The 26,023-nt window shown below is 40.3% G+C and overlaps 1 protein-coding gene across 4 annotated transcripts in view; it reads left to right on the top strand.

Moving 5' to 3' along the window:
- The window catches only part of LOC122229801 (phospholipase A and acyltransferase 1), a 31,177-nt gene that overhangs the window by 4,172 nt on the left and 982 nt on the right, over nucleotides 1-26,023 (top strand). Inside the window, exons 1-3 of one of the 4 annotated variants that reach the window (XM_042955294.1) lie at nucleotides 3,004-3,090; nucleotides 11,869-12,007; nucleotides 17,672-17,940. In XM_042955294.1, coding sequence (XP_042811228.1) covers nucleotides 11,869-12,007; nucleotides 17,672-17,940 — 408 coding nt within the window. In that variant the 5' untranslated portion in view covers nucleotides 3,004-3,090. Of the gene's footprint in view, nucleotides 1-3,003; nucleotides 3,091-3,785; nucleotides 4,009-11,868; nucleotides 12,008-17,671; nucleotides 18,046-26,023 lie in introns of those variants that run through there. The other 3 variants (XM_042955293.1, XM_042955295.1, XR_006207136.1) reach the window with 3 other exon arrangements.

Raw genomic sequence — 26,023 nt, 5'->3', positions numbered from 1 at the left:
ATCACTTTTAAGTGGCAGATATTTATACTATGTGAATGTTACAATTAATAAATAAGACAACTGGCTCTGAATTGAAAATGGAAGAGGAAAATAGGGAAAGCAGAAATAGGAATATTATGTATATATTAAGCCATTTCTCTGGCTGAATATGGTGAAATTTAAGTGCCATTTCCAAGGATACCCTGGTATATCTATTCACCAAGCATAGTTTGAATTTACTGTTATTTATATTGTTTTTGTATATTTTAAGACCTTTCCACAGATCTGATGATGGCAAGCTATGTGTTATTTTTCCTGTTTTGCACATGTATAGCTCAGGCTTAGAAGGTTTCAGGAACCTTCTGTGTGTACTATGTCACACAGCTAGCAAGTGGCAGAACTGAGATTAGAACCCAAGACTCTTGTCTTGACTCACCGTCCAGGGCTTTTCCATTGTCTCTTTTCTTGGGTGGAATGCAGGCAGCTTCTTCTAGAAGGCATGCCCATTTACTTCCTTCCTTGACACATGCTGATAGGTTTCTGTGCCTCTGACCTGGTCCCCGTTAAACCATTCTTTTCTCTACCCATCGTCTTGATGTCCCCAGCGACTCAGTTCAGCCTAATTTACCAAGCTTAGTCATTTCAAATGCACACTACCACTCAGAAGCAGTAATCACAGACAGATCACATAGCCTGGATGTGCACTACATGAGGAGTCTTTAGGGAAACAAATCTCTAGATCCATTCATACTGACCAAGAATGTACAAGGCCAACTGGATGAGAGGCTTGGGCAATTTGTGTAAAAATCTAGTCTGAGTAGACACGAGCCTGGATATTCCAGTCAAGAAAAAAGTTTTTACTTTAATAGCATGGGTTTCGGGGCACAGGGTCGAAACTATTTGAGTGACTGTCTCAGCTCTCACTTGCCATGCTCATGTAGCCAACAGCCTCCAATATCATCATCTTAGGAAGTATCTCAGGCAAGGCCACAAGATCTTTTTAAGACCATCTTTTTTGCACCAGGCCTCATTCACCTCATATTTGTACAGGCCTTTTGGTTTTGTGCGGTTTGGCATGTGGGTTTCTTTCTAATTTTATTTTATTTTTTTTATCTAAAAGGAAAACTCTGCTTTTGCTGTCTAATAAAGAGAAAGTCTGGGTAGAGGAAGACCTCTCCACAAACAGGCCTGATCTTGGTCCAATCCTCACAGACACTGAATAAGGAACTTCATGGCTTAGGTCTCAGGGCAACTGCCAGGACCTGAGTAGTCACGGATTTGTTATGAGGATCAAATGATACAAAGGATATGAAAGTACTTTGCTGATTGTGTGTGTGTGTGTGTGTGTGTGTGTGTGTGTGTGTAAAATATCCACACAGAAAAAAGTTGTCTCAAGCATTCTGTCTGACATCACACAATGCCAATCGGTTTTAGCCTTTATGTATTACAAACGCAAATAATGATTCGCTTTGTCACAGCGCTTTCCCTGGAATGTGAACTTTATTCAACAACCAACATGACTAAATCATCTTCTTTGTAGTTATTTCAACGTTTTTCAACTCTTCCAACCCAGTTAGGCAACAACTGGGGTGCCGTGCACGTGGTGCCTCACTTAATATAACAGCCAAAATAATGGCAAATGGTCCTTTGGTTGTAATCTGACATCTGTTCCCATCGTATGCCACGTGCAGCCCGTGAGATCCCAGGATTACAACCCTAGATTCAGGTAAACTTTGGCTATAACTGCCCACGGTTCATTCCTCATTCTTTCTGACTGGAAATTTGAATTCTGGGCTGCTCATCCATAGAGTACCATTGAGTGATTAACCATCACTCCAATCTGTAGAAATGAAGAGAGAACTCCGGGTTCTCCTGAGCTACAACGCTTTCTCTGTTTTTCCTACAAATCTCATTCAGACGTCAAATTGAATTTACCCTTAACCAAATGCATTTTCTCTATACCTGGCAGGGATCTGGAAGTAAAATCATAAGATTTATTTCATTTTAATTCTATTATGATGCATTTAATCACAAATACCCCCAAAATGAAATGATAATTTATCATTTTGCCCTGACTGGAGCAATCTTCTTTGGTTCACACTCATGAATCCATAATACAGAGAGGAGACTGGATGATTAAGTGTCCGATTAGAGAAAACAGATTAACCTGGCAAACATAATAAATTTAACTCATAAGCAGGATGGCTTTATAAATGCTCACAATAACTCTCCTGTAGAAAATCATGAACCACTTCCTTCAGTGATGACTCAATTGAAATAGTTGAGGAACATAAAGTAAATGCATGTTTATGGCTTTCTCTCCGAGACCTTAAACGAGGATTGAAAGGCATATCTGATTCAGTTTAGGACTCTAAAAATATATTAAATAGGGAACATGTAATAAAAATATAAGCTTGAAAAAAACCCACGAAGCCACAACCTCTCAAGTGTTCTAGTTTCCACTTTGCCAGTAATTGTACCCAGATCCCTGATGCTTTCGATGTCTTTTTTACCTTCTCTATGTCTCCAAAGTTGCCAAACCCAGACTCACTTTCAAACCATGCAGATTCACCCTTAATCTTGACAGAACCTGATTCCTTTATAAAGGCAGCTGCATCTTTACATAATTCTTATCCCACTGTGGCAACACACACAAAATTAGCAAGTTATTTCAGCCTCTGAATCCTGCCTTTCAGCTGAGATTCCATTTAATTCAGAGTAAAAATCTAGGTTCTGACTTGTTTGCAGTAAAGTCCTGTGCAGAGCTCCGAAAAGTTCATTTAGCAGTCCGCCTGGCTTTCCTTACTTAGCTGGCTAGTATTCCTGGCCTCCCTTTTCTTAGCAGTGAGAAAGAGGATACTCTTCATGCCCAGCTTTATTTTTAAACTCACACGGTTTTATTTCTGGAAGCCTCTGCTGGCCTTCCAGGCCTGAAAGAGAGTCAGTTAGGCCCTGCTCTGTCACGTGCACCTAAGTCACGCTGAATAAGGGACTTGCAGAACCAGACCTTTGGTAGGGGAAGGGCAGAAGAGGTGAGGGGGAATGAATGGGCTGCCTGAGAGAGAGAGAGACTTCTGTCTTTAAGGAAGGCCCCACCCCATCAGGATCCAGGTAAATTTGCCCCTGGGAGAAACTAATACCTGGCTGTAGCGGGAGGGCACACTCTTCTTTCTTTTCTCCTTTCTCTCCCCTTCCCACTGCGAAGTTGATCCTAGGCTAGAGGGTGGTAACAGAGAGGGGTCCAAAGGGAACGGGGTCCATGTGTGTCCTCACAGCCTTTGGTCTCTGGATCAGGCTCACAAGCGCTCACCGTGTGGGTAGGTGTGTGTGTGTGTGTGTGTGTGTGTGGCGCGAAGCCGGGAGGGAGGGTTTCTAAGGCCACTCCCTTTCCCCACCTTTGCTGAGTTCAAGACCCAGCTGCTTTCTTGGGGCGCAGGGACTATGGGTCCTTTCCTGGGTAAAGGAATTTGTGCCGCGCTAGAAGGGTGTGTACAGCTAGCGGTGAGTGTGCATTCATGACGAGTGTCTCCACAAGACAAGTTCGCAACTGCAGCCCCTAGCACAGCCCTTGGGACCATCAAAGTTTGATGTAAGAGTGTCCTAGGGGCTGGGAGCGGAGGGCTGCAGTCATTGGTCGGATTCCATGCTGGAGCTGCGCTTTGACCGCTGTGTGCCTGTGAGTTACCGCGCGCGCGCGCGCGCGCGCGCGTACGTACAGATCAGGTGTTCTGTCGGGCTCCTCCAGGTGAGGGTGGGGACCCAGGCGGTGGCGCGGGCGGGTGCGGAAGACTTGAGCGTGCGCAGCAGTGTCCGAGGCGCCAGGACAGCTCCTCGCGGTGGGGTTGGCGTTGGCGCTGGAGGGCTGGCGCTGAGTGGGGGGGGTGAGCTGCTGTGGCCTTGACCTTCCCAGGGAGCAGATGGAGTGGGCCCGTGGCCAGTAGCCGGAGAGGCAGCAGCTGCGAGGCCAGGGAGACCCCAGGACCCCAGCAGCTGCCGCCGGTGGGAAAGACGACCCGGACCCCAAGCAAGGTGTGCTGGGGGTGGTGGGGAGGACCTCTAGGCTTCCAGACAACCTTGTTTGCACCACCTGTCAAATACCCCTCTTTGTTACAAATTGGAGAACTGAGTCCACAGGGAGAGACTCAGTCTCCAAGTCACACAGTTATGAAGTGTCGAATCATGGCTAGAAAACTGGTCCTGCCCAAAAAGGCTTTTTAATTTATTTTTTATTTTTTTATATGAAATTTATTGTCAAATTGGTTTCCATCCAAAAAGCTTTTTTAAACCCACCGTCCTCACTGGATGAATGTGGATTATAATACAAGTAATTGGCATTATAAGATATTAGGTGATATTACTTTGGCTTTCAAGACTATTAATATGATTTATGTGCTGGAAAAACCCAGCCACTCTGTCCTCCCTGGGCTTGGGCTTCTCATTCCTTCATTCATTAGACATTTACTCAGCAGTTATTTGTGCCAGGCGCTCTGCTAGCAACTGAAGGTATAGAGACAAACGAGAACCAGCAGAAGAAATTATTCCCGGGACACCAGTAACTGACGCAGGTGTGGGAAACACAATGGGTGTCAGATAAAACGCACCGCGAAACTCCCAAGGTGATGTCATTTCTGGCCGACTGCAAGAAGATCTTGGAGAGGAGGTGGCATCTGACCTGGATCCCCAAGAGTGGGGCTTTGGGGGGCATTTGGAAATGGGCACTGCACTCCAGGTAGAAGGTGCAGTGTTAGCAACGAAATTCCAGGGAAGTGTGAGGAATAATGAATAGTTTGGTTTTCCTGGGATGCAGTGATGAAAATATGGAGGCAAGGTGGGGAGTCAGTAGTGGGGAGCCTTGGAAGGATTCCAGGCAGTGGCTGAGGATAGTTCATCTGGTTGGGAGGATGGTTCACTTGGCAGTGAGGTGGAACCCTCAGCTGCAGAGTGAGGATGTCTGACCAAAGATCCTTAGAGCTCTGAGGGGCTGTGAAGTAGTCATTCTCAGACTGCAGAGCTTCATGGAGCCATTTCAGTGTAGGAGGACCAAGGATGGAAAAATGCAGCTGAAAGGGTTCAAATCACATTGGGAGACTGTTGGACTAGGGATGATCTGTGATAGTATTTCAGACTTCCACAGCATTCTTGGGAGTAGTTTGTGAAAAAGTGCTCTTAGTATTCCTGTAACACAGGTGGCCTCATGGACACGAGCAGAAGTTAATCAGCCTGTCCCTATCTGTTCAGGGGGGCAGTTATATCTTTTGGGACCAACAGGGAGCTATGAACAGGGTAGCCTGTTTCTTGTACAAAGATTACAGACTTACCTTCATGCCCCTCTTGATGATAAACTAGATAAACAAATCTGGGCAGATGAACTGTTAAAGTATTTTTTTATCTTAAAGGTGACACACACAGATCATAGTAGAGGACTTCATAAATGTATCTTTAATGGGTTCTTGTTAACTCATGTTTATGAAGCACAATATTATCTCGTGCCCAAATGAAATGGGTAGACGTGGTCCCTGCCTATCGACTTACCCAACCAGACGGGTTACAGCCATTTCCCTAACGTCTGAGTCTAGGTACCTTCTAGATGCTTCTAGCCCCACCTTGACACCTCTCCTGCAGGACAAGAGCAGGGATTCCCCAAGGTCCTTTTCCCATCACTCACTAGTTCTGCATATAAATGTTTAAACACTTCCTGTATTGTTACATGAAATGTTTATTCTTTGTGCTTTTGCAACTTCTCTACACAATGGGTTTTTGAGAAGAGGGAAAAATGAAATGTCGTTTAGTAATAATTCCTTTGGTTAGTGATGTAAATCAGTGGTATAAAGCAGGAACATGCAGTCTAGAATAAGAAGACAGACCTGGGATTGAGCTCTATCTCTGTCACTTACTACCTTTGTGACTTTAGGCCTGATGGTTAACTCATCGGAGTCTCAGTTTCCTTATCTATAAAATGGTGATCATAATAATTAGCTCACAGTTGTTACCTGGTCCAACAGTGTTCAAAAAAGGGCCACAGATGTGTCAGCAATGGAGGCAATGCAGTAAGAATGGGATTAGGAACCTCGTCTTGGAGGTAGGCTTATCTGAGTCCTGGCCCTTTTTCCCTGTGTGACTTTGGGTAAGTTCCTGAGCTGCTGTAAACATCATATGCCTCATCTGTAAAATGGGGGAAATAATTATCTCTACTTCATGGTGTTGATTTGAGGATCACACCTTGCACAGTTCCTGGGAAATAGAATGAGAGAACATTAGAGCTTATAAGGGACCTTACAAGGCCTTCTTACTCTAACTATTGTCCCTCCCACCACCACCATGGAAATGTTATTTTCATCAACCCTTACTGTATTTAAACATTCCCAGTGACAGCCTACTATCTGCACAAGGTACTCTATTCCATTGTTGGATCACTTTCAAAGAAGTTTTCCTTATGCACAGCTAAAATCTGCCTCAGTATAACTTCCACATATTTATCCTCTTCTATGTTCTATATTAAAAAAAGCATTGGTCTGTTTTTTTAACTAATGTGTATGTTTTTAGGCAATTGTAGATTTACATGCAATTGTAAGAAATACGACAGAGAGCCCTTGTATCTTTAGCCAGTTTCCCCCAATAGTAACAGCGTGCAAAACTATAGTATAATATCACAGGCAGGTTATTGAAATTGGCATGATCCAGATGAAAACATTTCCATGATCTCTAGAATCTCTCAGGTTGTCCTTTTATAGCCACACCTACTTCTGTCTCACCACTTTTTTTAACCCCTAGCAACAACTATTTGTTCTCTATTTCTATAATTTTGTCATCTCGAGAATGTTCTATAAAAAGAATCGTAGAGTATGAAACGTTTTGGCATTGGCGTTTTTCACTCAGCCTAATTATCTGGGATTCCTTCAGGTTGCTGAATGTATCAATAGTTTGTTGCTTTTTATTCCCTAGTAGTATTCCACGGTATGGCTATACCACAATTTATTTACACATTGAAGGTCACCTGGGCTATTTCCAGTTTTTGAATATTGTGAATAAGCTGCTCTAAATTCTCACGTACAGGTTTTTGTGTAAATATAAGTCTTTATTGTCTTCAGTCTCTGGGGTACGTGTCTGGGAGTACAATCGCTGGATTGTATGGTAGTTAACAAGTTTTTAAAGAAATCGCTGCATTGCTTCAAGAGTGGCTATACCATTTTATATTCTCACCAGCAAATGGGTGATACACTTAGTGTGCATCCTTGCCAGCATTTTCTGTTGTCACTATTTTTTATTTTAGCGCTTGTGATAAGTGTGGAGTTCTATCCCATTGTGGTTTTAATCTGTACTTCCCAAGTGGTTAATGGTGTTTAACATGGCTTACTTGACATCTGTGTCATTTCTTTGGTGAAACGTCTTTGTGTCTTTTGAACATGTCTAATTGTATTCTTTGCTCTTTTAATCTTCAGTTTTGAGAGTTCTTTACCTGTTCTCAATACTAGTCCTTTCTCAGATATGTGTTTTGCAAATCTTTTCTCCCATTTTATAGCTTGTCTTTTTGAGCTTTTAACAGGATATTTTGCAGTGCAAAAGTTTTAAACTTTGAGGATGTCAATTTGTCAGGTTTTTTTTTCTTTTATGGGTAGTACTTTTTGTATCAAGACTAAGAACTCTTTGTCTCCTCTAGATCCTGGGGAGTTTTTCCTATGTGCTCCCCCCACCTCTGTGTTTTATAGATTTACATTTAATTCCATGATCTGTTTTGAAATATTTTTTGTATAAGATGTGAGACTTATGTGGAGGTTTTAGTTTTTTTTTTTTTTGCAATGAATATTCAATTGCTCTGGCAATTATTATTTTTTAATTTTTTAAAATGTTTTATTTGTTTTTGAGACAGAGAGAGACAGAGCATGAGCAGGGGAGGGGCAGAGAGAGAGCAAGACACAGAATCCGAAGCAGCTCCAGGCTCTGAGCTGTCAGCACAGAGCCCGATGTGGGCTCACAAACCGTGAGATCATGACCTGAGCCGAAGTGGGACACTCAACTGACTGAGCCACGCAGGAACCCCTGCTCTGGCAACTATTGAAAATCTTTTGTAAAATAGTATATGACCTTTGACAAGTCAAATTACCTGCCTGTTTCTATTTCTTCTGTCTTGAAAATGAGGGGCTTCTGCTAGAACTAGATGGGTGTTATTCAAGCTCCATTCCTAGAATTTCTGGGGCCCCAGACAACCTCAGAAGCAGCCACAGTGAGGAGCAGATGGGGCTCTCATGCTCTTTCCTGACTTCATCAAGGGCAGAGCTACTTTTATGTTTTATATTTTTGTGGGCCCATCTGATATTTGGTTTAATTCAGGGCTCTGATGCTAAAAACAAATTTGGAGAGCAGTGGATTAGGTAATGTCTAAAGTACTTTTCTGCAGTAAATTGCTGCGATTCTAAGCACTTGGTGTGGGCACTCACTTTCCCCGTACATCTTAGCCTCCAGTCTCTTCCCTTAGTTTCTTGAGTGGTAACTACAAGAACTAGTTTCCTTGTTATCTTGTCATCCTTCATTATAAATAGGATAGGCTTCAGGAAATCAATTAGCTTACATTTATAAATCAGTTTGCAAACCATATGCCGGAATGGAAAATGTGTTAAATATATTAAAAGTGGGCAGTGGAATTACCCATTCCACAAAGGCTGAAAGGCTAAGGAACCAAAATCACACAAAAGCCATGAACCACTGTGGCAACATGTACAAAGAGCCACTGCTGTTTTACCGTCCACCTGTCTAGCTCTGGCCAGTTCACAAAGCACTTGTGACAGCTTTTAGCCCGTCCATTTGGGATTACTTGCCACAACCTTTTGAGATAAACTGATATTCTTATACGTGCCTGCAAGGTGGGGAAACTGATGCAAAATATGTCAGTCAGAGAAAGACAAATAGCGTATGATTTCACTCGTATGTGGAATTGAAGAAAGAAAACAAATGGTCATGGGGGGAGAAAGAGAGAGACAAACCAAGAAACAGACTCAACTATAGGGAAAAAGTTGACTGTTACCACAGGGGGATGAGTGAACTAGGTGATGGGGATTAAGGAGACACTTGTCGTGATGAGCAACGGGTGAGGTATGGAAGTGTTGAATCACTAAACTGTGCACCTGAAACTAATACTACTTTGGATGTTAACTAACTGGAATTTAAATTTTTTTAATGTTTATTTCCGAGACAGAGAGAGACAGAGCATGAGTGGGGGAGGGGCAGAGAGAGGGAGACACAGAATCCGAAGCAGCCTCCAGGCTCTGAGCTGTCAGCAGCTCCAGGCTCTGAGCTGTCAGCCCAACGCGGGACTCAAACTCACGGACCGTGAGATCATGACCTGAGCCGAAGTCGGATGCCCAACCGACTGAGCCACGCAGGCGCCCCTAACTGGAATTAAAAAAAAAAAAAAAACAGGAAACTGTGACACAGACATTTTGCCCAACTATTGCTATTTTTTAATAGCAAATAGACGACCTTGAGACAAGAACTCACATCTTTAACACCCATTTCCATTATTCCCCCTCTGTAGTTATAATATAAATGGTCCCTGACTCAGCGATGGTTTGGTTTATGATTTTTTTTTTTTACTTAAAATGGTGCAAAACTAATATGCATTCAGTAGAAACCATACTTTGAATTTTGACTTTGGATCTTTTCCCGGGCTAGTGATACATCCAATCCTGTCTCTGGCTGCTGGGGCAGTGGTGCCGAGCTGTAGCAACTACAACTGATATGCTTAGAACCATTTTGTACCCTTATAGCCATACAACCACATTTTTCATTTTCAGTACAGTTCTCCATACATTACATGAGATGTTCAATACTTTATTATAAAACAGGCTTTGTGATGATTTTGCCAACTGTAGGCTAACATAAGTGCTCTGAGCATGTATAAGGTAGGTTAAGCTAAGCTAAGCTGTTTGGTAGGTTAGGTGAATTAAATGCATTTTGACCTATGATATTTTCAACTAACGATGGGTTTATTGTGATGTAACCCCAACATAAGTGATCTGTATGAAGCTTTCAATGGGTATTTTCCAAAAGTTGGCATTAGCTACTATATCCTTTTTTCTATACAATGGAACGATAACATAAGTAGTGGTAGGTTTTAAAGAAGTTAAATAGGGTTAATTGCAATAGTGCATTTGAAAAAAAAAGTTATACTACAAAGTGCTCTCTGTTCAAAGGGTGATTATTATTGTAAGCTTGGCTAGGTCGCTGAATTCTAGTAGGCAGCTGTGTGTGCTTGCTGAATCCCATTCATGGGAAATGTGTTTGTTTATTTCATAGTATATTATCTATTTTTCCTTTTGGTGCCCATGTGGCCAAATTCTGAACCCCATATTAATAAGACTCAAACATATTTGAGAGAGTGGTTAGACTTAATGGTTCCTATAAAGTTGTTTTAATAGTTATTTTTCAACAGATGGACAGCGTACATTTGGCCAGATTCCTGTGACAGTGTGGTGATTGAAGTTTTCAACAGATGGCATACAAATACTTGGGAAAACACCCTTCCAATATTAAGTGTTGTAAAAAAAAGACTTTTAGGGTGCCAGCAAAATGATAGTCAGTATTCCCAAGTCCTTAGTCTGTGCTATTATGAATATAATTTAGATGGTTTGGAAATTTCCCTTTCTGGCACTTGGATTTATTTTGTAATTGAGCGTACATATCTACATTAGAGTGAGAGATGATGAGAAACTCTGCTGTCAATTAGAGATTCAACATGGATATAGCACTAAATCTCCTTTTGAATACTGATGAATGTCTGTAACTTCTGCCTGCTGAGTCATTCTACTCCCATGCCATACATATGTAGAAAATGTAACCTTTCATAAAAATCAACCATCAGAGACTTATATGTTCTTTCTGAAAAATAGTGACTTAAAAGGAAAAAAAAACTCACCAAGCTTAGAATTTTCAGACATATTCATCAACATGACGAACTCCCCAACCTTCCAAGTTGTCTCACTTCTACAGTGGCCACCTTAACACTGTTTCTGGAATCAGTAAGTCAGGAATCAGGCAGTAAATGGGGCAGTAGGGGAGGGGTGGAAATCTGTGTGGATATTTGTGGTTGTCACATGACAAAGAGCATTTACTGATATTTAGTGGGTAGAGACTGAAGTACCTAGATTGCACAGCAGTTTGGCACAAGGAATAAATGTCCCGTGTATTACAGTATGACTGAATATGTGACTGGCCACTCCTCTGAGTCTGGAACTTCTTTCTGCTTAAGTTAAATGAGAGAGTAAGTTTTGCAATACAAGGTATTTTTTCCACATAATATCAGTGTCAGTCCTCCCATACCCTGTTCTTTGATTTTACTTATTTGAGAGGCTGAAAGGCTTCTCATCTTCTGCCACTGAAAGTTGACTCTTTCATGCTAAGTAAGTGCACACTTATGGACACTTTATTGTATCTTTTTGTATAGTCATGGACCGACTATTTACATAAGTAAAATACGTACTATTGTATATTTACTTCCCCTTTCTGTTCCAATAGGGCACCATATTACTATTTTTGAAATTTTGTGTATGGGTAAATCATATTATCTATGAATATCTGGATTTAAAGAGAGAACTATAAGATGCTGATTATCGTAAAGGAGCCCTGGGGTTGATCAGGATGAGAAGCATTACTATAGAAAATTAAACAATTAGCAGAAAAATTCTTTCCCACTTGTTTTTTCACTTTTGCACACATAATTCAGTGTTGGAATCATACAAAGAATGATCATACAAAGGACAGTGGTGTGAGTTTAAGTCTTTAATAAGGAATGCAATCCCAATAAACTCTGTATCCTTATACTTCTGTGGAAGTCTTAAACTGATTTTCTTTTAGCAAGTCATGTCAGCTAGATCGTCTTTGTGTCTGTCATTGCAGATGGCGTTTAATGATTGCTTTAGTTTGAGCTATCCTGGTAACCCCCAGCCAGGGGACTTGATTGAAGTGTTTCGTTCTGGCTATCAGCACTGGGCACTGTACCTGGGTGATGGTTATGTTATCAACATAGCACCTCTAGGTAAGTTTTGTTTCCCACAACTCCTGGAGGTTTTGAATTCTCTTGTTATAAGAAGGAATCATGAATGAAATCATAAAAAAAAAGAAATAAAATGTAGAAAGTAGATAAATCTATCTGAAATAGGTTTAATGAAGGACATAGTAAGACCAAAGTGGCTTTGGCTAAATCACAAAGACCAATTAACATTAAAATGTTAACCAATTAACATTAGAATCCAGTAAAATCTCTGGATTAAAAAAAACATAATTAAAAAGGAAATAATCCACTGGGGAGAATATTGCTCACAAACATAAGCGTCAGTGTCTTTACCTATCACACAAATCATTTCAATTTGTTCAACATCTATTTATAGATTACCCAGTATGTGCCAAAGGCTATTCTAGATGCTGGGGATACATAAACAGCAAAATCCCAACAAACATATGGGTAAAGAACTATGAACAGTATGTAGAAGAAGAAAAGAAGTCAATACCCATCTTTAAAGGGACTGATCTAGGAATTGTACAACAGAATAACACATTTTATGCCTATCACATTAGCAAACATTTAAAAGTGATAAGTCAGTGTTGATAAGGGTATAATGAAACCAAAGCAAGGATATTGTTGAAGGAAATGAAAGTTGATAACATCATTCATGAAAACAATTTAATATGGCACAAAAACAGACACATAGACCAATGGAACAGAATAGAAACCCCAGAACTAGACCCACAAATGTATGGCCAACTAATCTTTGACAAAGCAGGAAAGAATATCCAATGGAAGAAAGACAGTCTCTTTAACAAATGGTGCTGGGAGAACTGGACAGCAACATGCAGAAGATTGAAACTGGACCACTTTCTCACACCATTCACAAAAATAAACTCAAAATGGATAAAGGACCTGAATGTGAGGCAGGAAACCATCAAAACCCTAGAGGAGAAAACAGGAAAAGACCTCTCTGACCTCAGCCATAGCAATTTCTTACTTGACACATCCCCAAAGGCAAGGGAATTAAAAGCAAAAATGAACTACTGGGACCTTGTGGAGATAAAAAGCTTCTGCACAGCAAAGGAAACAACCAACAAAACTAAAAGGCAACCAACGGAATGGGAAAAGAAATTTGCAAATGACATATCGGACAAAGGGCTAGTATCCAAAATCTATAAAGAGCTCACCAAACTCCACACCCGAAAAACAAATAACCCAGTGAAGAAATGGGCAGAAAACATGAATAGACATTTCTCTAAAGAAGACATCCGGATGGCCAACAGGCACATGAAAAGATGCTCAACGTCGCTCCTCATCAGGGAAATACAAATCAAAACCACACTCAGATATCACCTCACGCCAGTCAGAGTGGCCAAAATGAACAAATCAGGACACTATAGATGCTGGAGAGGATGTGGAGAAACGGGAACCCTCTTGCACTGTTGGTGGGAATGCAAATTGGTGCAGCCGCTCTGGAAAACAGTGTGGAGGTTCCTCAGAAAATTAAAAATAGACCTACCCTATGACCCAGCAGTAGCACTGCTAGGAATTTACCCAAGGGATACAGGAGTACTGATGCATAGGGGAACTTGTACCCCAATGTTTCTAGCAGCACTCTCAACAATAGCCAAATTATGGAAAGAGCCTAAATGTCCATCAACTGATGAATGGATAAAGAAATTGTGGTTTATATACACAATGGAATACTACGTGGCAATGAGAAAGAATGAAATATGGCCCTTTGTAGCAACATGGATGGAACTGGAGAGTGTGATGCTAAGTGAAATAAGCCATACAGAGAAAGACAGATACCATATGGCTTCACTCTTCTGTGGATCCTGAGAAACTTAACAGAAACCCATGGGGGAGGGGAAGGAAAAAAAAAAAAAGAGGTTAGAGTGGAAGAGAGCCAAAGCATGAGACTCTTAAAAACTGAGAACAAACTGAGGGTTGATAGGGGGTGAGAGGGAGGGGAGGGTGGGTGATGGGTATCGAGGAGGGCACCTTCGATGAGCACTGGGTGTTGTATGGAAACCAATTTGGCAATAAACTTCATATATTGAAAACAAAAGAAAGCAATTTAATAGTGTGTATGAAGAGTCTTAAAAGAGTTCCTATGCTCTGACCCTGTAATTTTACTTCTCTGAGTCTATTCTTCAGAAGTATTTATAAAGATGTAGAATAACATTCAGCATAAAGGTATTCACTTCTATCTCATAAAAGTTTAAAAAACAGGCAATGGCAGAATAACAAATGATGGTGAGGATGTGGAGAAAAGAGAATATTCCTGCACTGTCAGTGGGAATATAAATTGGTGTAGCCATTGTGGAAAACAGTATGATATTTCCACAGAAAATTAAAATTTCCTCAAAAATACCAATGATCCAATAATTCCACTATTGGATATTTACCCAAAGAAAGTGAAAACACTAATTCGAAAAGATGTATGTACCCCTATGTTTATTGCAGCATTATTTACAAGGGCCAAGATAAGGAAGCAACCTAGGTGTCCACTGAGAGATGAATGGATAAAGAAGATGTAATATATATACTCGCTCACACACACACATGCACACACACAAATATATATATATATACACAAGAAGTTATGTATATGTATATACACATACATATATACATAATATGTAATATATATACAATGGAATGTTAGCCATAAAAAAGAATGAGATCTTTGCATTTGCCTTAACATAGATGGATCTAAATGGTATTATGCTGTGTGAAATAAGATAAAGACAAATACCATGTGATTTCACTTCTATGTGGAATCTAAAAAAAAAACCACTCACCCAGAAAAAAAACAAAACCCACAAAATCACAAATGAACAAACAAACCAGAAACAGACTCACAAATACAGAGAGCAAATGGGTGGTTGCCAAAGGGGAGGGATAGGGGGATAGGTGAAATATGTGAAATGGGGGCGCCTGGGTGGCGCAGTCGGTTAAGCGTCCGACTTCAGCCAGGTCACGATCTCGCGGTCTGTGAGTTCGAGCCCCGCGTCAGGCTCTGGGCTGATGGCTCGGAGCCTGGAGCCTGTTTCCGATTCTGTGTCTCCCTCTCTCTCTCTGCCCCTCCCCCGTTCATGCTCTGTCTCTCTCTGTCCCAAAAATAAATAAAAAACGTTGAAAAAAAAAAAAAAGAAAAAAGAAATATGTGAAGGGGATGAAGAGGTTAAAAAAAAAAAAAAAGAAGCCAACAATGGCTTAGATTCAATAGTGGACTAGTTAAGTGAATTATGACTTTGTCACAGAATATTGACAGAATTCTTTAGTTGCAAGTAACGGAAACAAACAAAAGTTAGCATAAGCAAAAAGGCAAATTCATTGCTTCACTGAGGAAAACTACAAAAAAGGATAAAGATGGTTGGTGCTGGCTTCAAGGATGCCTGGATGTAGGGGCATAAACATGAGTATCAAGACTCACATCTGCATTTCCTTTCCAAGTATTGTCTTAATTCTCCCAGACTATGCCTCTCTAGGAGACTGAACTGATAGTCATCAACATCCTTAGGCTCTTATTCTTACAGTCTTGTGATCTAATAAGAGAGGGCCAATCCCTGCCTGTTGCAGTTAGAAATAGCATGGAGAACAATCTGATTTGGGCGAGTGTGGATCCCATGCCCATCACTGCACCATCGTTGTGCCCTGGAGAAGGAGATACTGTGATTAGCCCGCACAAAATCATTTCCAGAAAGAAAGAGGCAGAGGTGGGATGGGGTGCTAGATAAGCCAAAACAATAGCTATTTAACGGCCATTAAAAATCATATTTCTGGACATGCTTAATTGCTTGAGAAATAATCTTGCATGATATTTACTTGAAAAAAATCTAGATTAAAAATGCAGTGTGTCATATTATACCTACTTTGCAAAGAAATAATATATACCCATGTGAATGCACACATAGGCATGCTTCAATATACATGTGTTAATAAAAGACATAATAGAAGGATATGATAATATTATCAAAATAATAACATGATTATGGTTGGGCAGATAATGGGTGATTTAAATTTACACATTTATGTTGTTTTTTTATATATTTCCTAAATATTTAGAAATAAGCACAAATTAATTCATTTTTTAAGAAAAAAACTGTATGCAAATAACAAGTAGCCTGGAGATTTTTTTTTCTTCAAGTTACATTTAGAAAGAAGTTTTAATAACCTTGGTCTTACTATCTTGGAGATGTCTGAGAATTTTTAATTTTAATGACTTTTGCAACATCTTGAGATATTTGCCTCTTGTTCTAGAATATTGGAAATGGAAATGGCAAATAAAGTGACATTTACGATACACACCCATTAGTTTCTGCAGAGTCTAGTGATTAACAGTAAGCAATGCTGCAATATCTCTGCAGTTTTCACGTCTGGAATACAATAAGAGATTTTTCTGCTCTTCCCTTATTTTCATGTGTTAAGCTCCATTTTAATATGGTTCTAGTACTGAGCTCTGATCCTGTAGACTGAAACGCAGTTTTCTGGTTCTATTGTTAACTACTCAGGTGGTATTTTGCAAGCCAGTTTACCTCTCTAAGCTTCAGTGTCCTCCTCTATAAATTGATAGCATCAGACTAGTGTAAATAAAACTTTAGTAATTCTAACTAGGAGATCTCTGCTCTAAGAACTTGTACAAGAACTTCCAATGTGTAAGATATTAACTGGAAATGCTGCTTGAAGGAAAAGGAACTTGGAAGGTAGGAAAAAAAAGGGAGTGGAAAAGAAAGTTAGCTTTTAGTTATTACAAAAAGGAAGACTCTCTTCACACCGGTTACATGGAGACTCTCTCATGATTGACTTGAACACATAGCCAAGCATAGCAGTCTTGGGCAGATGGAGAGGGACCAGGGCCAGGTGTTAGAGCTGAACACTGAGCAATCATCTGTCCAACCTCAGATACTGGCAGTAGTAGCAGGCCAGGAGACAAAGGTATCTAGACAAAGGTAACTGTTTGCCAACTGAGGCAGTTAAAAGGGAGTTGCAGGGGTGGGACATGTAACAGGTGGGTATGGCATTGCATGGGGCTGCATCTGGTGGACAGGGCCTACTAGGTTAGATTCAGTTTCAGGACTTAGTTTCTTGGCCTAAAGGAACTGGCAAGATAAAAGCAGGGCCCCAGCTTGACCCCAGCTGACCCCTTGGAGGGGTTTCAAATTGGAACCAAATTGAAGCCAAGTTGAAAGAACAAGTGTAAAAAGCAGAGAAAGGGGTAAGGAGCACACTTAGACAACTAGGACGAGCTTATCAATCACAACGCACACAGCTGAGGCCCAAAGAGAGTAGCTGGGAAGGGTTCAGATGCTGAATAAAAGCATATTTTATAGGGAAAAAAAAGGAGACAATGGTTTTATTTGTATTCTGTTAGGGACACATACCAAGATCTCTAATAATAATGCCAATTGATAGAGAACTTGTTTCTCAAGAATGGGTAGTTTTCTCACTCAATTTTCTCTATGGGCAGATACAGGTTTCTCTTCTATTTTCCCTCATTATAGATAAACTACCAAGTGAGTTATTAAGCCTGGTATGATTAAAGTGGCTTCTGGTTTGGTGCTAAGTTGGGAACCGAGCTGGGTTCAGTGACTCCATCACTTCCAAACATGTGGCATTGCAATACTCTGGCATTGGGGTTCTCTGAGCTGGGTCACCACATCTTGCTAACCAGAATTCTCCTTATAGAGGATGGCATTCCTGCAGCATTTACAAGCGCCAAGTCTATATTTAGCAGGAAGGCCCTGGTGAAGATGCAGCCCCTGAAGGATGTCGTGGGAAACGACACATACAGAATAAACAATAAATATGATGAAACTTATCCTCCTCTCCCCATGGAGGAAGTCATGCAGCGGTCAGAGATTGTTATTGGACAAGAGGTGGATTATGACATACTTGTCAACAACTGTGAGCATTTTGTGACTTTGCTTCGCTATGGAGAAGGAGTTTCAGAGCAGGTGAGTTTTCTTTAGAAGACATAGAAGTTGCTTACCTTGGGAAAATAAGCACTACTGACTATAAGATTCTCAGGCCTAAAACAAAATGAAAAGAATGGAGAAAAGGTGAGAATCCTGAAGGATAAGGACAGGAATTGAGGTGTCCAAGATCATGTAGCAGTTATGACCACATTAATGCGTGAACGTGGACATTTTGAATTTGGGGCTGGAAGGAGCTTGAAGCAGAATCAAGACCGTAGCTTTTCTGTCAGTCCTGTTGCGTTCTGTCCTTCAGGGTTCCTTCCTTCCGTTTTTCTGCCATACAGCAGCCTCACATGCTGAAAGGGACATTCTGAAAAGAATGTTGAAATATTTAAATGGAAGTTCCTTTGCCAGAAATAGAGATGGTAACTCTGAGATTCTTCTCCATTACCTGACTGAGAGAGGCCAGCTAATGACAGACATATTTTGGTGGCTTTGAAAATTGTTTCTGTCTCCTTGCAATGCTAGTTTCAGAGGAATCTTGTGCTTTTAAGCAGGTCCTTTGATTGGTTGAGATTTTGGATGATTTCTTAAAATGGATCAATTACTTTATTTTTAAAGTAGCATGCAATGTTGTCGTCTCTCACACTATTTTGTAGCGTGGCAGATTCCTAACTAAAAGCATGCTTGGTTCATTTGCCTTCTTTCTACCTATTGTGGCACCAATCCAATTCCAACGTTGATGTTCTAACCTAAAGATTTATTAAAGGGATATTAGAGAATGAATAAAGGCTCCCAGTATCCTGAAATGGTTGAATCAGTTACAGAAACATCTGTTCTAAGGAATTAGTTTCCAATTCCCCTCACGGAAGCTTGGGAAGATGGGACAGGGAACATAAAAGGATACATTTGTTTTCATTAGGAAATAATTTAATTGGAAATGCATTTCTTTAGGAAATATATTAACATAATGAATGTGCTATTCACATGTAACAATAAATCGCTTGTGAGCCAGAGCACAGAAAATATCCACACAAAAAATCCTGTTCACCTTCGCATTAAAAACTAAGGGTGTAACTAGGAAGTGAAGTCCATTCCTCTCCTTTGTAGAGGATAAAGTTGTCCACTGTGTTCAAGAAGCAATTTTTTTGAATGTGGCTAAAAAAAAAAAAAAAAAAAAAAAAAAATGGGATCAGAACCATCTTCTTGCTTTGGCTCTAATTTACCATCCCTCATCTTTTCCCCTTTCATACCCAGAATCAAGACCCATGAAAAATTAATCATTCCTCAACAACTAGAACTGTTCTCTAGCTGGTTCTGTTGCAGGAAGTACAGTGACAGCCCTAAGAACTCACCTAAGCTTTGAAATTGTGCTTACCTGAGCTACAACCACATCTTCCCCAGTTATTAGGTTGGTGGCTTGGAGAACATTGTTTATCAGTTTCCCAACCTATAAACTGAGGCTCTTTGGGGGATTATACTAGATATTTGAAGTCTCTTAGTGCACTGTATTATATATCATCCATCTCAATAAACAATGTGTCTTAGATGAATGTTATTTTTAATTATAGTAATTGAGAATTTTATAGCTCTGTATTGGTACTCCTCGATAAAATTTATGTTGATCTGATAGAAACTGTAGCACATTATTATTATTTTCATTATTATCAACAATTCATAATATTACTACCAACAATAGCTAGTGTTTGATTACTTTTGGGGTCTCCTCAGGGATTAAGGGCCTTTTTTTTGAAAGTTTCAACAAATTTATTTATGTATTTATTTACTTATTTATTTATTTAAATCTAATTTATTGTCAAGTTAGCTAACATCAGCATACATAGTGTCCTCTTGACTTTGGGAGTAGATTCATTGCTTGCATACAATGCCCAGTGCTCATCCCAACAAGTGCCCTTCTCAATGCTCATCACCCATTTTCCCCTCTCCCCCACACCCCCCGCAAATCAACCCTCAGTTTCTTCTCTGTATTTAAGAGTCTTTTATGGTTTGCCTCCCTCTTTGTTAAAAGCTATTTTTCCCCCTTTGCTTCCCCCATGGTCTTCTCTTAAGTTACTCAAATTCCACATATGAGTGAAAGCATATGGTACAGTCTTTCTCTGACTGACTCATTTCACTTAGCATAATACCCTCCTGTTCCATCCACATTGTTGCAAGTGGCAAGAGGTTGTTGCCTGTTTTCTCCTCTAGGGTTTTGATGGTTTCCTGTCTCACATTTAGGTCTTTAATCCATTTCGACTTTATTTTTGTGTATGGTGTAACAAAGTGGTCCAGTTTCATTCTTCTACATGTTACTGTCCAGTTCTCCCAGCACCATTTGCTGAAGGGACTGTTTTCCATTGGATACCCTTTTCTTGCTTTCTCAAAGATTAGTTGGCTGTACATTTGTGGGTCCCATTCTGGGTTCTCTATTCTATTCCATTGGTCTATGTGTCTTGTTTTTGTGCCAATACCATACTGTCTTGATGATTACAGCTTTGTAGTAGAAGCTAAAGTCTGGGATTGTGATGCCTCTGGCTTTGGTTTTCTTTTTCAACATTAGCTTGGCTATTCAGGGTCTTTTGTGGTTCCATACAAATTTTAGGATTGTTTCTTCTAGCTCTGAGAAGAATGCTGGTGCAATTTTGGTATTTCACTGAATGGGTAGATTACTTTGGGTATTATTGACATCTTAACAATATTTGCTCTTCCAGTCCATGAGCATGGGAATGTTTTTCCATTTCTTTGTGTCTTCTTCAATTTCTTTCTTAAGTGTTCTATAGTTTTAAGCATACAGATCTTTTACATCCTTGCTTAGGTTTATTCCTAGGTATTTTATGGTTCTTGGTGCTATTGTAAATGGGATCAATTTATTGATTTCTATTTCTAGTGTTTCATTATTGGCGTATAGAAATGCAACTGATCTCTGTACATTGATTTTATATCCTGTGACTTTGCTGAGTTCATATATCAGTTCTAGCAGCTTTTTGGTGGAGTCTTTTGGGTTTTCCATGTACAGTATCATGTCATCTGCAAAAAGTGAAAGTTTGACTTGTTCTTTGCCAATTCGGATGCCTTTTATTTCATTTTGTTGTCTGATTCCTGAGGCCAGGACTTTCAACACTATGTTAAACAACAGCGGTGAGAGTGGACATCCCTGTAGTGTTCCTGATCTCAGAGGGAAAGCTCTCAATTTTCCCCCATTGAGGATAATATTAGCTGTGGGCTTTTCATATATGGCTTTATGATGTTAAGCTATGTTCCTTCTATCCCAACTTTCTTGAGGGTTTTTATTAAGAAAGAATGCTGTATTTTGTCAAATGCTTTTTCTGCAACTATTGACAGGATCATATGGCCCTTATCCTTTCTTCTTTTAATGTGATGGATCACACTGATTGATTTGTGAATATTGAACCAGCCCTGCAGCCCAGGAGTGAATTCCGCTTGGTCATGGTGAATAATTCTTTTAATATACTGTTGAATTCGATTTGCCAGTATCTTGTTGAGAATTTTTGCATCCATGTTCAAGAAGGATATTGGTTTGTAATTCTCCGTTTTAGTGAAGTCTCTATCTGGTTTGGGAATCAAGGTAATGCTGGCTTCATAGAATGAGTCCGAAAGTTTTCTTTCCATTTCTATTTTTTGGAACAGCTTGAGAAGAATAGGTATTAACTCTGCTTTAAATGTCTGGTAGAATTTCTCTGGGAAGCCATCTGGCCTAGGCTCTTATTTGTTGGGAGATTTTTGATAACTGATTCAGTTTCCTCACTGGTTATGGGTCTGTTCAAATATTTTATTTCTTCCCACTTGAGTTTTGGTAGTGTGTGGGTGTCCAGGAATTTGTCCATGTCTTCCAGGTTGCCCAGTTTGTTGGCACATATTTTTTCATGGTATTCTCTAATAATTGTTTGTATTTCTGTGGTATTGGTTGTGATCTCTTCTCTTTCATTCATGATTTTATAGGTCCTCTCTCTTTTCTTTTTGAAAAGTCTGGCTAGGGGTTTATCAATTGTGTTTATTCTTTCAGAAAACCAGTTCTTTGATGCGTTGATCTGTTCTACTGTTTTTTTCAGATTCTATATTGTTTATTTCTGCTCCCATCTGTATTATTTCTCTTCTTCTGCTGGATTTGGGGTTTCTTTTTTTTTTTTTTTTTTTAATTATTTTTTTTAACGTTTATTTATTTTTGAGACAGAGAGAGACATAGCATGAACGGGGGAGGGGCAGAGAGAGAGGGAGACACAGAATCGGAAGCAGGCTCCAGGCTCTGAGCCATCAGCCCAGAGCCCGACGCGGGGCTTGAACTCACGGACCACGAGATCGTGACCTGAGCTGAAGTCGGAAGTTTAACCGACTGAGCCGCCCAGGCGCCCCTGGATTTGGGGTTTCTTTGCTGCTCTGCTTCTAGTTCCTTTAGGTGTGAGGTTAGGTTGGGGATATTTCTTGTTTCTTGAGATAGGCCTGGATTGCAATGTATTTTCTTCTCAGGACTGCCTTTGCTGCAAGGGATTAGGGGTCTTGGACATAGAACAGTTTTCTTGGGGAATGGCTATGTATTTCTCTGAAATTAAAAAACCTCAACAGCATTTAAAAAGATTAGAAAGGTGGAAGGATCATGGTCCATCTTTTTCTTCTTCGTGCTTTTTTGTGTTAAAAAAGTTATAGGCTTTATTTTTTTTTAGAGTAATCTACAGTTCACAGCAAATGTGATCTGGAATTTTAGAGAGTTCCCACATACCCCCTCCCCATCACCCATATACACGGCCTCCCCAACCATCACCGTTCCATATCAGTGTGGTATATTTGTTACAAATAATGAACCAATACTGACACATTATCCACCAAAGTCCATAGTGAAGGAAACTAGAATATCACCTCAAAATCTGTGTCATAAGGATTATTATTTATTATCAAGAGCTGAAGGCACTTAAGAAGGAGGCCCTGCTCTCCACATATTTGCCTAAAAGTGGGAGATACATTTTGAAAGGTGTCCCTCTTCCCTTTGCTAGCAGGAAGGACAAAAATTAATCATCACAGACAACCAGTAGAGGAATCTAAATAACAACACTTACTGGGGCACCTGGGTGGCTCAGTCGGTTGAGCGTCCGACTTTGGCTCAGGTCATGATCTCGCGGTTAGTGAGTTCTAGCCCCGTGTCGGGCTCTGTGCTGACAGCTCAGAGCGGGAGCCTGCTTCGGATTCTGTGTCTCTCCATCTCTCGGCCCCTCCCCTGCTCACGCTCTGTGTCTCTCTGTCTCTCAATAATAAATAAATGTAAAAAAAAAATTTATATAACAACCCTTACTAACTAGCCTTTGCCATTAATTTCCCATGTTTACCTTACCGCAGTCTGCCATCCTTGGCAGCCTGAAACTGCTTTCTTTTGTCCTGCCATTACTCTACAAATGTATTGATCTTTGCTGAAGATGTGCTATGTAAGCCTGAATTCTAAGCCACCTCTTTGAATTACTCTTCCCTGAGTTTCTCCTGTGTATGTTTGAGATGTACATGTTAATAAACCTCTGTTTTTCTCTTGTCAATTTGCCTTTTATTAGTGAGCCTCAGCTGAAAACCTAAGATGCACAAAGGAAAAATTTTGCCTCTCCTAAAATAGTTTACATTAGGGTTTAGTCTTAGTGTTTTGCATTCTATAAATTATAACTGTATAGTGACATATATCCACTAGTACAGTATCATACGGAATAGTTTCCCTACCCTAAAACTTCTCCGTGCTCTCTTTGCCTATTCGTCTTTCCTCCTCCCAAGTCTCTGGCAACTGCTGAGAAGAATGCATACTAAGCAACATGCATTTAAAATTCCTCCATGTCTTTTCATGATTTGGTAACTCATTTTTCTCTATTACCAAGTAACGCTCCGTTGTCTGGATGTACATTCAGCAACTAAAAACCATCTTGGTTGATTCCGAGTTTTGGTAATTATGAATAAAACTTCTAGAAACATTTGTGTGCAGGGTTTTGTGTAAATACCAAAGGGCATGATTACTCGATTGTATGGTAAGAATATGTTTATTTTTGTTAGAAACCATGGAAGGTCTTACAAAGTGGCTGTGCCCTTTTGCATTCCCACCAACAACGAATGAGAGTTCCTGTTTTTCCATGTCTTCTTCCACATTTAGTATTGTGAGCATTTTGGGTTTTAGCCATTCTAATAGGTACACAGTGGTGTCTCACTATCTTAATGTGCAATTCCCTAAACGTGTATGAAGTTAAGCATCTTTTCATATGCTCCTTTGTGATTTGCATATTTGACGATGTGTCTCTTGAGATCTTTTGCCCATTTTTAAACTGGGTGGCTTGCTTGTTTTCTTTTTGTTGAGTTTTAAGAACTTTTTACATATTTTGGATAACAGTTCCTTATCAGATTTGCCTGTTGGAAATGGTTTGTTTTGTTGTTTTCTAGTATGTGGCTTGTCTTTTCTTTTAAAAAAGATTTTAAGTAGACATGTTCCACTGGTATAGTCTTAACAAGGTATTGAAATGTGCCTAGCTTTGTGGAAGATGGCAGCACTCTTGCATAGGCCTGAACAAGCTGATCTACAATATACCCTGACTGTGCTTCAGTGCATAGCACTGTGAACTTAGAGTCTCAGAGGAAAAGGAATTTTGGTAGACCTTGTGGTCATCTGTGACCCAGCTGTGCTATGTCAGGATACAGCACTCCAGATTCAACTAATGTTTCCTTGGTCATGTTTAGATCCTCAGAATGAGGCTTTTATTATGGCCCACAGTCAGAAAGCCCTGTAAAGGATAAAAGTATGAAGAGTCAGCTTAGGTGACTTTATAATCCTAAATTGTGAAATAAAAGCTCGTGTTCATATAGGTTCTGAGAACATTCTGAGATGTTACAATCTTGCAAGTCAGATCCTGTTACTCAAAACGCCAAGGGATTGTCCCAATCACACAGGGTTTTGCCATCTAGAATGTAACTTGAAGTAAGTGTTTGGGATTTGGGAAACCGCGTGCACTATAGGAAATAGTTTCCTTGTAATTGTATCTGGCCTGTGTGCTGTCAAGGGATTTTGGCTTAGGATCACATTGCTTTCCCCAGGCCTCTTAGATCTGTGGGATTTCTTTCATCTCTTGTATTTCTACTGGCTGAAAGATACCCAGTGAGTTAGGTCTGCGTTTAGCAGATCCCAATACACAAAACGCCAAGGGATTGTCACAGGATTTTGCCGTCTAGAATATAATTTTAAATGTGTTTGGGATTTGGGAAGCCCACAGGATCTTCCCCAGGGCTGTACCCTACTGCCATTTGACTCCTCTCTCTAAAGATACCAATTGCATCTTCCTATTTGTTCATTGCCCCGCCACCACCACATTTCCCTGTATCAGATCTTGGGATCTCAGCATCTGCCTGGAATTATATGAGAGTTAGGCTTGATTATCCGATTGACTGATTATTGATTTTGCCTCTCTTTGGAATTTTGTCCTCTGTCTTGTATCTGCCTGTCCCCCTGGCTCCCCATGGGTAGTTCTGGACTGCAGCAAATTCTGACTCTTTCCCCGGGAAATAACTTAGGTGGTGACTAATTAAAAATTATGAGTAAAATAATCAAGCAACCAAATAAAGTTAGGATTGTAAAGTAAAATAGCATTTGTCATTTGTTCGCCAGCTGCCACTCTCCCTGGCAGCTGGGGATGGTGGCACAGCAGGGAGTTTTGGTGCCTGGCCTTGTCCCTGCAGACCGCAGGGTGATATAAATGGAGTAAATGCTCCTGTCATTGGCCAGGCCCTTGCGGTCTGGTTCCCACAGGGAAGCTGCAGGTAGGGAGGCAGCACTATGTGGCAGTCACGTAGGGGTGGCAGGCTCTGTGGTGGAGACCTGTGGGTTAGAGAGAAGGCATGCTCAAATGTGATCTGGGTCAGGCTTTCCAGCATTTGGGTTGGTCCCTGGAATCATTTGGGGAAAATGTTTTGCTTTATTTGAAAGCCTGATTTCTTCAATCCCAGAGAACAATTGTTGTTTTCAGAATGTCTGATGACTCTGAAGCATCTGAATATGACCTTTGGGTCATAAAACTGCATGCAAACTCATGCAGATGGAAGGCAATATTAGCTGAGTGCCATGAAAATCATGAATATTTATTAGATCCCTCATCAT

Source organism: Panthera leo, chromosome C2, assembly GCF_018350215.1.
Source record: "Panthera leo isolate Ple1 chromosome C2, P.leo_Ple1_pat1.1, whole genome shotgun sequence".
In the NCBI taxonomy this organism is placed as follows: domain Eukaryota; kingdom Metazoa; phylum Chordata; class Mammalia; order Carnivora; family Felidae; genus Panthera; species Panthera leo.
This window is presented reverse-complemented; position numbering and strand designations above follow the sequence as displayed.